The following is a 13,826-nucleotide window of genomic DNA, read 5'->3' on the forward strand; positions in this document are numbered from 1 at the left end:
GAAAGAATTCAAATGCCAATACCATTAGCCAACTTCTGTTATTGTTCCCCTTTTTACAAGCAAAAAATGTTCTGTGCTGCTGCATTTATGAGAGCTGTGGCTGTCCATGTTCCAAATGTGTTATTTTAACATCAGAATTTGTCTTTTATAATGGTTTCTTAGAGTCTGAAGGTAATAGTAGCAATGACCCTTAAATGTACCTATTGCTGCAAGACTCAGTCATTTCAACGTTGCTTGTTTTATATAGTTATTTTTGGGCAGTCACACTGTTGTGTAGTTGTATCCCAATGCTCTGTATTTTCTTTTTTTATTTTCTTTTTTAAAAATTCCTTTCACTAACACAAATTCAATAAATCTACCCCAAACAGCATAAAAATATTTAAACATTTCTTCTCTTTTCATCTTAAGTTCAGTAGTCAGTTTATCATTTAACGCAATGTCCCATACTTCATTATACCAATCTTCTAATTTAATATCATTTTTATCTTTCCAGAATCTAGCTATTAATACTCTAGCACTTCTCATAAAATTAGAAATCAATTCCTTTGAGCTATAATCAAGTTCTATATTATCAAAATTGAAGCAAAGCAATTTTAGAAATAAGTTGGATATCTTTTCCAAATATATCACATATTTCCTTAAAAATCAATTTCCAAAATTTCTGAATCAATTTACACTCCCACCACATATGATAATACGTGCCAATTCATCACATTTCCAACAGACCTTAGAATAGTCTGAATTTATTACGTTCAATTTCACTGGAGTCACGTAGCACCTTAAACTAATGTTCATTTTTTCCTTTATTCTTACCAACATTAATCTTAAAACTTCCAAATTTTTGTCCAGTCCTCTGTTTCAATTTCTGTCTTTAAATCATGTTCCCAAATTGATTTCAAACCTTCTATTTCAGTCTCTTTTTCCTCTTGTTCCAAAATTAGGTTATACAGTGGTGCCTCGCTTAACAATGTTAATTGGTTTTAAAAAAGCATCGCTATGGGAAAACATCGTTAAGCGAAACGCATTTTCCCATAGAGATGCATTGAAAACTGGTTAATCCGTTCCAATATAATTGAATATAATTGATCTATAACCCCAATAAATCTTCTACCAAATCCCCAACACTTTATAAGCAGATTTAATGTTGGTCATTCCACACAAAGGCCTTAAATATGTCTAGTGATAAAACAGTTGCCTTTGTTTTTTCCTTTTCTACCACATATATAATGTTCAAAACTCACCTGGTTAAATTATCCATTTGTCTTCCCTTTATAAAGCCACATTGATCCTCTTTAATATAATTTGCTATAAGTCTATTTAATCTATTTGCTAATATAGCAGTAAAAATCTTGGTACTGTATCTTGATTTATTAGCAATATAGGTCTATAAGATCCCAAATCTGTTAGATCCTTGTTGGGTTTTGGAATAAGAATTGTTAATAAGTGTTTCCAAGAAGGTGGCATTGTCTCTCCTTCCATTATTTTATTATAAAACATTTTTAGCTTAGGTATCAAAATGGAACTAAGATGTTTATAATATTCTGGACCCAATCCATAAGGGCCTGGTGTTTTACTATTTCCTCAGTTTATTAATGACTTCAGAAATTTCTTCTTCTTTAATCTCTTCTAATATTCTTTTATCACATTCCAATAATTTAGTTTTTAAACTCTCATTTATATAATTTTCTATATCCTCTTTTAGTACAGTACATTGTTTCCTTTACATAATTTCTGATAAAATTCTTGAAAAATCTTCAATTTATATTTCATTATATTGCACCTCTTGCCTGTTCTATCTTTAATTACCCCAAGTGTTTTTAATCTTCTATTTTTTCACATTCTAGCTAATAATTTTGAGTTTTTATTGCTAAATTCAAAAAATTCTTCTTTATATACATTAGATCCCTCTGAACTTTCTCTGTTTGTACATTTTCTAGTTCCTTTCTCTTTGCCTGAATTTCTGCCAATATCCTTCTATTTCTTTCTAAAAATAATTTGCTTTCCAAATTTCTCAATTCTTCCAGTTTTTTCACGTTTATCTCCTTAATTTTTTTTCAGTTTATAGGATTTTCATCGTGTCCCACAACAGACCTAATTTTGTACCTCCTGCTTCATTTATTGTCAATAATTCTAACCATTCTTTATTTTTTCTATTACCTCTGGGTACTGGAAAATGTTAATATCCATTCTCCATTTTTTAGAGTCTTTATAATCTCAATTTCCATTGACATCAAAGCATGATCTGTTGTTTTTATAGAATTAATCTCAGTATTAATTATTTTAGGAATTAAATCTTGAGATGTGAATATGAAATCTATTCTGGAATAACTATTATATACTGCTGAAAAATAAATGCTCTGTAATTTCTGAGAATCCAAGTTGTGGAAATAGTCTACAAGGTCATCTAGTCCAAACCACGCTTTTGTGGGAGATCCACTGTACCAGCATCTTTGTTAGGTTGCCGTCCAACCTTATATTGAAAATCAATGTTGATCCTAGAGTCCAGCAATTTCCTGAACACAGATTCAGCAGTGCCTGCAGGGTTAATATGGGGTGGGGTGTCTGAGCACTATTGAGGAATCAGAAATTCATGAGCTAAACCTAGCTTCAGTCCACCCATCATAAAGAGCTCCGCAGTCAAAGCAGTTGATATACGAACACCAGCAATGTGTTCACCCACAGGAACTCTTGGAGAGCAGGGGAACTGGATGTATCCAGACCTGAGGCCTGTCCCTTAAAATATTTCCATTTTACTTGATGAAACAGAAGGGGCTTCAGGAGTGAGGCATAAAAGCCTTCGATGTGTTACAAAGTTTGTTGGGGCAAATTGGACACTAGCTCATCTGGTTGGTAGAACATCTAGCCTGCTTTGAGTCTAAGATACGGCTTTTGGGAGGGCATTTGGATGTTTATTTTGTTATCTTTTTGCCTTCTTCCTATTTTTAAATATATTTTTAAAAATAAATTGATTAAAAATAATTTGAAAGTAACATGGTAGTAATTGTGCCAGCCTAGGTAGCTACTGTAAAAAGTGATGGGTAACTAAGCTGTGGTTCTTGTTGTTCTTATTCCCCATCACCTGTCACTTCTGACTTATGAATGAGTGACCTCCAATCGGACCCAGATCCAGAGGTTGGGAGTTTGATTCCGCACTGTGTCTCCTTGAACAAGGCTGGACCCAATGATCCATAGAGTTCTTTCCAGTTACAAGATTATTATTAATCATCTGCTGCATAGCTTAGTGGTTTAGGTATCTGGATTTGGAGCCAGAAATTGGGAGTTCAATGTGTTCTCGAAGGCTTTCACGGGCGAGATCCGATGCTTGTTGAAGGTTTTTCAAACTGTTTGGCTGTGTTCTGGAGGTTTTTCTTCCTAATGTTTTGCCAGTCTCTGTGGCCAGCATCTTCAGAGGACAGGAGTTTGAACCAGAACACAGACAGAGTTGTAACTCCTGTCCTCTGAAGATGCCGGCCACAGAGACTGGCGAAACGTTAGGAAGAAAACCCTCCAGAACATGACCAAACAGCCCGAAAAACCTACAACAACCATTGGGAGTTCAGTTTCCCACAGTGCCTCCTTAACAGGGACTGGACCCAATGATCCATAGGTTCCCATCCAACTCTGTAGTTCTAAGATGATTCTCATAGCTCAGTGGTTTAGGTATGCGGCCATAGAGCCAGAGGTTGAGAGTTCAATTCCCCACTGTGCCTCCTTGTCAGGGGTTGGACTCAATGATTCATAGGCTTCCTTCCAGCTTTACAGTTCTCAGATGAAAAAGTCTAGTACCAGAAGTACTTATATGTAGACAGGCACTCAGTGTGCATTCATCCTGGCTGTGCTATTAAGAAATGCAGGGAAGTTCTAAATTTATGTCATGAATTGACAGCGTTCATCAAATTTTGCTTATAAATTTTGCTGTGTGGGAGAGAACTGGATCACGTGGGGAATCTGAGAGGATGGAAAGGAACCTCTGTGGGAGACTGCGTACTTAGGGTGCAAAAAGTCCCAAGTACAATTCCTAAACCCTCTTCCGTTTAAGAGAAACCAGGTAGCAGCTGATAGAAATGACCCTGGATCCTGGAGAGTCACCATCAGAAAGAACAGACAGCACTGGGGCTAGATGAACCAAAATTCCCTTTTTTCTCTTGAAAGCACCGTTCAGTTTTTATTTTCCGGTTTTACCTCCCTTTTTCAAAGATAGAAAGTTTTCTTTTCTGCAAACAAGTTCTAAAACCCTCAGTCAGCTGAGGCTGGCAACAGCCATCTTGGGATTTTTGGCATAATAGTACCGTGTTTCCCTGAAAATAAGACAGGGTCTTATATTAATTTTTGCTCCAAAAAATGCATTAGGGCTTATTTTCAGGGAATGCAAAAGCGCCTTTTTATTTGTAGTTTTGGCTGACATGAAATACTTCTCATATCTCCTCAGAGCAAATGCCATCATTTATGCTCTCCCTCCCTGCACACATCTCCCGAGGATTCTAGAATTTCATAGGAGTGAAATATTTGGCGGCTGCACTATATTTTATCGTAATGTTGTGTGATTTTTAATATGTCCTTCCCTCTCTTCAACTGAACTCACATTATTGTTTTGACATTGTTACCGAGGCCATTTTGGCAACCTAGATGAAATATTAGGAGTATACTCTTCTACATAGAATCAGGGCTGGCATCACGGTTGGAAATACTGGATACCTCGCAAAGGCCTGCACCGCCCACAGTAGATCCTTGGAGCCTCCCAGCCTTGCTTCTCTTCCTCTTAGCTCTCCTTCCCTATTTCTGTTTTTTTTTTCCCCTCTCTGAGTGAACCATGAGGGGAGAAAGGGCAGCTACCTCATCTCTCCTTGCCTTTCTCTAACCAGATAAGCAGATTGGGTTGAAGGATGTGATTGTGTGGCTAGGCAGTAGCAACAGCTGTGAAGAGAAGCATCTTAGGAGGGGTTCCATTTAAGGCATCTTGCTGAAGCCTCTCTCTTGCCAGTGCTCAACTGACACTGTGCAGGACCGTGGGATAGTTATGCTTGTTAGGCATGGGATTTATGGAATTTTTAAACTACAGAGCCCATAATTCTCCATTCTGCACAGGAAGCTAGGATGGAACTAGACCTATGCCAAGCCTTAAAGCCTTCCAGACTAGGCTTTTTCTCGAGGTGAACAACGTTTAGGTGTGTAGCTCTCCAGTGGAAGTCCCCGAGTGGAGAGTGATGGGATCTTTAGTCCAAAAAAAAAATCCAAAAACTGCATACGGGTGCTTGGTGGGCCTTCCTCACCTACCCTGTCAAAGCCAGACCTGTGGACCCATCTTGATTTACTCCCCAAATTCAGCTTCAGTTTTAGTTAGCTACTTATGAGAAACTAGAAAGTAAATACTTTTTAAAACATTGCAGCTATAATGACTCACTCTTTCAGGGGCTATAGCAAACTTGGCAACCCTCCTGTTGTTTAAAGTGGTTTCCCAGCACCTGCATTAAAAGTGAATTAACATTCTTCTGGATTATATGTGGTATCCATGGCAACAAGTTCCTCCTTTCTTTTCTTTCCTTCAGACCTAGTTGATTTTGGAACTGTGTTGTTGACACCAAAGTAAGGGAGACATCCAGTGAGAGAGACCGCTCCCGAGAATATTTTCCAAAATATAAAGGCCTTGGATGGAAGAAATGACCATTGTTTTCTAGGAAATTGAAACTACCCATTTCTGGCTTGACATAGTTTTGTGTTTAAATGGCTATTTGCTAATCTAGGGCTGTCAAGAATTTATTGTATTAGATCTTCTCTGAGAACGATGGTAGCTTAATAAGAAAGTCTCGGAGGAGGGAGGGTGCATTAATTGTGAACAGGAGTTTTGTGCTATGTATACCTCTAACAGTTCAGGCCAAGCTGCCTAAATTTATCCTGTCAATTGAAGTGGTAATGTGGAAGAAGTCTTCTGAATAATTCATTTTGCCCCAAGAAAACATCCAGCTTCTCTTTTGTGCAGAAATCAAAGCCAAAAACCAGATTTAAAGAATTATTTCCAATCCTGCCCCCTCTTGCCCCCCCCCCATGGGTATAATGAATTGCACTGTTTCAGGTCTTTTGCTCTAATGATGAAGAAAAAGCAGTTTGTAGTGAGAAAGCCTAGGATTTCAAGAAGATAGATAAATTGATTTAATAGTAATTTTAAAAGGGGCTGCCCAGTGAGGGTTATATGAAATTCAGCTTTCTTTCATAAATAATGCAGCACTTGGTGCTTGATTAGGTGAAGCGGAGAGGACTTTGCGCCTAATGAGATACACAGCAAAAGAGATATTGCTTACAGATGCTTGCCATTTCCAGTGTCATATATAGTGCTGTGTGTATGTGCTTGGTCATGTGTCTAGTGTGAGTGACTCCACACTGAAAGGCTGTACTATGTAGTAGAAAACCCCACAGGATTAAATGCAAACAGATTTCTCTGCCTCTGCAAACGAAGGAAAGCTATACTGTACATATCTCTCTCTCCCCTGCCCCGCCCTATAAGTAGGATGCAGAATTGCTTGGGGTAAACACTTCCCTTTCCCATACACAAGCCTTAGTTCTGAAAGGGGAAGCAGAACAGGAATAGGAATATAGCCTCAGTACATCTCTTGGGGATGCAGTGGCAAAACAAAGGCTAGGAAATAGAAACCAGTTTGTTGTTTCTTGACTAAAACATTTCCCCTTTCAGTAGAATTTGATTACATGTGTTGATTTTGTCCAGGAGCAGAAATGAAGGTGGCTTTACCTTTTCAGGGTTAGGCATTTTGTAGGACTTCTTTTCCTCTAAGGGTCTGTAGGGTAGGAACTGCACAAAAACATTACAAACAGGTGTGTTTTTTCCCCTCTAGAGTCCGAGCTTCTTATTAGAAAAGCAAATATGTTAGTATTAGTTCTTAAACAAGACGTTCTTTGTGGTTAGTCATCACTTTGCAGAAGGAAGTTCAATTTAACAATACTGCTTAGTATCCTGTTTAATAAAATGTTCCTTAATTCCCCCTCTCCCCAAAAAATTAGTGTTTTTTTAAAGAGCTGCAAAAAATGGCTAAGATTTTCCTCATATAATTCCCACAAAAATATTTAGGAGTAATAAATAAACATTGCTCATTATGCAAGAAACCTACGTAGGCCCAAATCCTGTCTTTTAAAGTTTTGTGCAAGGTAGCACAGTTACAGAAGCAGCAATGGTTTATTTAGACTAATTAAGGAGGTGCTAGTTGCTTACTTAGTCATGTTTGTGTTCTTCTTGTGGTTGCTGTGTTAAAAGCCACATGGCCACCCATTGTGACAACATTGTTTCAGAGGCATTACTCCCAAACTCAGGCTTTCATCCTGTTCATGTGACAGGTTGATATGAAGAGGTTTCGTCAAGAGTTGAAATAATAATGATAATAATAATGTTATTATTATTATTATTATTATTATTATTATTATTATTATTATTATTATTATTATTATTATTATTATTATTATTATTATTATTATTATTATACCCCGCCTATCTGTTTGGTGAGGACCACTGTACAGAAATACTGTACAGTAGTTGGATACCTATGAGGGACCCATCACCAGGATGAGAAATCCGAAAGCTGGCATTAGAGTCTCCGGGCCTCCCACTTCCCCCCCCCCTTTACTATTACTGCATGTTCACCCCTCCTCTCCCAACTTACATATGGTGACCAGATGGTTGGGTAAACTGGCCAAAAGCATGAAGGCGAGCGAAGAGGCAACTTTTGAGGCAGGGAGGAGGAAGAGGAGGAGGCCCTACCCAAGTGCAAAATGCCAGTCAAAAAGGCTGGCACTTGAGATGCTATGCCCATGGTAGAGTACTTGCTCATAGCGGTCAGAGGAACAGCAGGCCCCTCTCACCTACTCTTGGCATAACCCACCATCTGCTTCAGCACGCTTGGAGGAGAGAGGACAGGGAACATATGACCCCATAGGTATTGTCGTACCCCAGCTCCCATTAGCCTCAGCCATCATGGGTTGCAATCCAGAAACATATGGAGCCCCACAGACCTCACTCCAATGATAAAGCTTGATCTGTTTCACCTTACTTCTGCAGGTTTCCCCGCGTAATGATAGTTGAAGGATACAGTGGATAATTACAAAAGAGGGAAGTTCTTCAGTGGTGGCTCCCCTTTCTGTGGAATGCCCTCCTCGAATGAGGGCTCACCTGATGACCACACTGAATTTTTTTTAGCACAGATCAAATGCAGAGAGAACCCAGGCATTTGAAGAACCCTTTCCAGACTGTTGCTCTCTTTTATTTTCTGTAGGTTTTATTCTGATTTATAAGCATCATTGCTACTATGCTGTAGTGGACAAAGTATCAGACTAGAACAAAATGTGCCTGCACACCCCACATAGAGTGGTAGTTGTGGAGCAGAACTGAGAGGTGTAAAATAAAAATGAAGAAATGAAAAATTAGGCAGCTCTGGATACAGCAGCCCAAGTCATTAGCATAGACCTCCATACAAGGAAAATAACAGAGCTAAAATAGCATTATGGCAGGGGTGAGCAACTATAACTCTTTGTTCACTTTTGGCCGCCATCTCCATCAGCTCCACAAGCTTAGGCAATAGCGGGAAATGTAGGGATTGCTATCCAAAAACCTAGAGGGTTACAGTTGCCCACTTTGGAGTTTGGAAGAGGGATAGAATGTTGAAATGGTTTGCCAGTTTCCCTATAGCCTGGTAATCTGTTTCTTTTTTTGTTATGCAGGTTGTATCCACGTCATGCAAGTGCCCTGAACAATCTTGGGACACTGACCAAAGACCTCGCAGAGGCAAAGGAATACTACAAGAGAGCCCTCCAGTTAAATCCACAGCACAACCGAGCCCTCTTCAATCTTGGAAACCTACTCAAGTAGGCTTATAGTCCTCTTCTGATACCATTTGTTGTAACAACAGAGAACATAACCTTCACAAATCTAATCAACATTCTCAGGAGTCTTCCATTCATTCTTTCATTTGATCCAGGGTGTGGGAGCAAGGCAGAGGCAAGATCCCTACTTGAGGCATCCAACACAGCTTCAGGAGTCATCGTTTGTGTTTCAACTTAATAAAGCTAGTTTGTACACATAAAATTTACATCCCTACATAGATGGAGAGTCTTTGACAGCACTAATCCATGGTGCTGGTAATCGCTAAGATTGATTACTGAAACACTGTTCTATGTGGGATTGCCCTTGAGACTGGCCTGGAGATTGCAAGAGGTACAGAATGCAGCAGCCAGGCTGGTGTGAGGTGTGAACAAGTTTGATCACATCTTTCCGGTTCTGGCTCATCTGCATTGATTTCCTGTTGTTCCTCAGGCTAGGTTCAAGGTTCTGGATCCTACTTATAAAGCCCTTAATGGTCTGGGGATGTGTTGCCTATTGGAGCATCTGCCCATTCCACCTGATCTTCACAGGCCTGGCTTTTGTGGGTGGCCACACCAAGAGAGACAAAAAAAAAGGACCATTATGAGACCTTCTCTATGGAATGGGCCCCCTCTAGAAGTACATCAGGCCCTTTCCTTCCCATTCTTTAAGAGGATGTTAACAACCATTCTCTTTCACGAAGCATTTAAAGACATTCACATTTAAGTAAATGTATATCTGTGTTCCCTGTTTCTGCTATTATTTTGGTTTAATGTGATTTCAGGTTGTCTGTGGGTATAAATATTGGTTTTATGGGGTTTGGGTTGTTCTTCACTAAATTGATTAGAGTAATACTTAGCACTAGGTCTATAAAGGACTGAAAGAAACAAATATTGTTACACATTTCTCCTTTCCTCTGCAAAGTTTCAGAAGCAGAACCACTTAGGGGTGAAACATTTGTCCATTTCAAGAATGTTTGCTGTGTTAGTCGGTTGCAAGAAACACAACAAAGAATGGTTGTTCTGGGTTTTTCAGGCTCTTTGGCCGTGTTCTGAAGGTTGTTCAACCTTCAGAATACTGCCAAGGAGCCCGAAAAACCCAGAACAACCATTAGATCCTGGCCGTAAAAGCCTTCACGGACAACAAAGAATCTTGTGGCATATTAAGGACTGTGTCTTAAATTCACTTGCTAGCCCCAGCTGGAGCAGACTGAGTCAATGGGATTTGAATGGCTGTTGACTTATCATTCAGCTGTTGATTTACAAGGCTATGTACAAGACTGTGCTATATCACTAGATATAGGACTTACACATTTATTGTAACTTGGGTTTTTGTGGATTGTACCTCAGCTCATTAGGTGCCAGAAGAGTTATTGAGAATTACAGCTTACGTATAGGCTAGAAGTGGTTTAAGGTTGCAATTGTAGAGAGTGAGGTCAGGGAGCTGTTTATAAGGCAGCAGATCTGCTTTTCCACATCAGATCCCTAGAAAGAGCCTCTATATATCTGAGAATCTTCAACCAACATGCAGCTTTCTCTCTCTTTCTCTACTTCTTCCATTATGAAAACCAATTTTCCTCTGTGTATATCTGTATATGTGTGCATGCATGAGCACTATATATATATTACTTAGCTTGAGGGGTGTAGATTTCTCCAAGTACTGATGGGTTTCATTAAACCAAGAAAGTTCCCCAGCCATTTTCAAACGATAAGCTCCACTTATCATGGAGAGAAATAGCGCAATAAACCACTCTGTCTTAGCAATCTGTATAACAAAAGGATGATCAAACTGAAGCTGTGACAGTAACGGATAACAAAATCCAGATTGCATTCTGCAGGTATGCCAAAATGGTTTTGCAAGCATATCATTACATTCTGTTAGCATTACTGAGTTTAGTCTACTGAGTTTTTCAGAATTGGAGGGGCTCTGTCTGTGATTAACTTTTGAATACTTGGCTCCCACATGTATCCTGATAATAATCAGTCATAATGATCTATGTTTCCAGAGAGTTCCCAAGTTACAAAATTATTTACTGTAATCAGAATGTTTCTGAGTTCTCAGGATAAACTATTTCTAGCTATCCACATTCATTCACGTGGAAATAAAACAAAGCACTTCCAAGTGTTCTGTTTTAGCCGTGGCTAAAACAGAACACTTGGAAGTGCTTTGTTTTATTTGTCTAGATATTTGTCTAGTTGTCTAGATACTACTTTTAGATAGGAGGTATGTAATTAGTCCTTGTCTTCTTTTGTTTTAGATTTCAAGAAAATATGGGTACCATCATTTTCTCATTTTCTCTCTTTATAAAAAAAAAACTGTAAGAAGAGAAAGAGAAACACAGCAAAATGTCACATGGTTGCAAAATAGCAAGGCTATGGTCTTGCAGAACATATCTTCTCCTAGATTTTCAGGGATGCATAACCCAGGAAAAATGTTTCCATATTTGCCAGAAATGTTGTTTCAGTCTATAGCTGAAGAAGGAAACAAATGCTGGTTGTCATTGTTAGAACTAGATCATTATATGAAGCAGTACTGAAGCAGTCAGGCGACTCATTTGTGAGTGCAGGTGACTGATAGCAGAGAGTGGTTTTGAGCATCTGTCAGTAGTACAAAAAGCTTCTTGCAAGTCAGAAATAGCCCGTAGGAGATTGAGTTTCTAGCCTGGTTCTATCCTTGCTTTGTTAGTGTTCTGCATGGAGAAGACTGTTTTGTATAACAGAGTATTTTTCTTTAAAGGATAAACTCTGTTGTCTAAATTGCCACAGTTCAATCTCCTGCTGATGGTGCTGTCCATGTAGATTCAGCTGCAGCCCATTGAAAAAGCACATTCTTCAAGGCCCATTAGAGACTTCTGTCCAGGCATGCCGTTGGCACAGCAGAGAAAGGGGGGGAGACCTTTCTCTTCTCCTCTCCCTACACTTGGAGCATTGCTCAGGTTAGGGGAGTATAATTTAAAGGGCAGGAGGAAGGGCATGAGGGATTAGGGCGATATGGTGGCTTTGTGGATGAATTTAGTTTGGTTGTTGTGGGTTTTTCGGCCATGTTCTGAAGGTTGTTCTTCCTGACGTTTCACCAGTCTCTGTGGCTGGCATCTTCAGAGGACTGGAGTAGGAACTCTGTCCATGCTCTGTTGCTGTTTGTTGGATAGTTGAATATTTATAGCTGTGGGAACAGCTTTTGTCTTTTTTCAGGAGATAGGGTGATCAGCATGTTTTTGTTGTGATAAAGAACAACTTCAGAACATAACATGGCCAAAGAGCCCGAAAAAACGCACAACAACCATTAGATCCCGGCCGTGAAAGCCTTTGTGAATACATTGAATTCAGTTTGGTTGGAGGAAAAAAACATTTCCTATTATTAAAAAGAGCTCAACTTATTTCCAAGGCAATCTATCAGATGTTTGAGGCTGGTGGCCATTTCAATTATTCTTGCAATCATACATTACAATCACATCAAGACTATTTATGCAGTATTTTACTGATACTGCTGATCTCTGCTGGTCAGTCCTTAAAAGCCGCACAAGAAACTATATACCCCCAAAGAGTTTTAGTGGCTGAATCAATTGTTATATATTTATCCCTCCTTTCTCCTTAAAAAGAACCGAAGGCAGCTTACATCATTAAAAAGACAATATGTGGAAGCTAAAAACAGTAGGCATACGAATATTTAAAAAGAGTGAAACAAGTATTGCATTAACAACAGTAATAAAATCAATACAAAAATCAACCATTCATTTTAAAAAACCCTGTCAGACCGCTAGTTATTAAGGGAAATGCCTGAACAAAATGGTCTTTGCCTGCTTGCAAAAGGACAGCAATGATGCGGCCAGAGCATGGACAGCAGGCAAGAAGCCTTTGGGAAGCCAAAGATAGGAGATGCGAGAGGTTGAGAAATGTATGTTTTAGACTACAACTTCCAGAATCTCCTAGCTGACACATTCCCATTTTGCAGAAAAATAATGGTCCAATTCAGGAAATTTGACAGCTGATACATGAATATCTGTAGGAGTATATAAAACTCATAGCTGAATCAAAACTTAGGTAGATTATTTATTGGTACCTTCCCATGGTTTCAGACCCCACTGTACATAGATCACTGCTTCAAAAAAAGAATAATTTGAACTATATCTTCACTTCAGCAAAGCTTTTGATATACAGTATATTGACTTAAGCAAAGCTTTTGACAAAATGCCCCATGATATCCTGATTAGCAAGCTAACTACTTAGGTGTAGGCTGGATAGATTGTCAGGTGGATACATGATTGGCTACAGAATCGTACTCAGAAGATGATGATTAATGGGTCTTTCTTAACTGGGAGGAGGTAACTGGGCCCGGTGCTCTTCAAAAATTTTATTAAAGACTTGGATGAGGGAGTGCAGGGAATGCTTGTCAAATTTGCAGATGATGCAAAATTGGGTGGAACAGGCAATACCCTAGAACAGTGGTCCCCAACCTTGGGCCTCCAGATGTTCTTGGACTTCAACTCCCAGAAATCCTGGCCAGCAGAGGTGGTGGTGAAGGCTTCTGGGAGTTGTAGTCCAAGAATATCTGGAGGCCCAAGGTTGGGGACCACTGCCCTAGAACAGTGGTCCCTGACCTTTTCCCAACCGCGGACCAGTTGGGAGGTGGGGTACATGTGCATGGGGGCATGGCATGCTTGCGGGTGGGCATGGCATGCTCATGTGGAGGTGTGGTGCACTCGCATGCATGCGTGGGGCATGTTTGCGTGGGGTGCTTGCGGGGGGGGGCAGGAGATCTGTGTCCACGGCCCAGCCCTGCTTAGGCCACGGATGGTGCTGGGTCGTGGACTAGGGGTTGGGGACACCTGCCCTAGAAGACAGAAACAAAAATTCAAAATGACCTTGATAGGTTGGAGCACTGGGCCGAAAACAACAGAATGAAATTCAGCAGGGATAAATGCAAAGTTCTGCACCTTGAAAAAAGAAATCGACTGCACAGTTACAAGATG

At 39.7% G+C, this 13,826-nt stretch overlaps 1 protein-coding gene across 4 annotated transcripts in view; it reads left to right on the plus strand.

Moving 5' to 3' along the window:
- The window catches only part of TMTC1 (transmembrane O-mannosyltransferase targeting cadherins 1), a 210,272-nt gene that overhangs the window by 151,202 nt on the left and 45,244 nt on the right, over positions 1–13,826 (plus strand). For all 4 annotated transcript variants that reach the window (XM_078376280.1, XM_072999904.2, XM_078376279.1 and 1 more), the window contains one exon: positions 8,719–8,862. In XM_078376280.1, the coding sequence (XP_078232406.1) occupies positions 8,719–8,862 (144 nt within the window). The remainder of the gene's footprint in view (positions 1–8,718; positions 8,863–13,826) is intronic.

This window comes from Pogona vitticeps, chromosome 5 (genome assembly GCF_051106095.1).
Source record: "Pogona vitticeps strain Pit_001003342236 chromosome 5, PviZW2.1, whole genome shotgun sequence".
NCBI classification, from domain to species: Eukaryota; Metazoa; Chordata; class Lepidosauria; order Squamata; family Agamidae; genus Pogona; species Pogona vitticeps.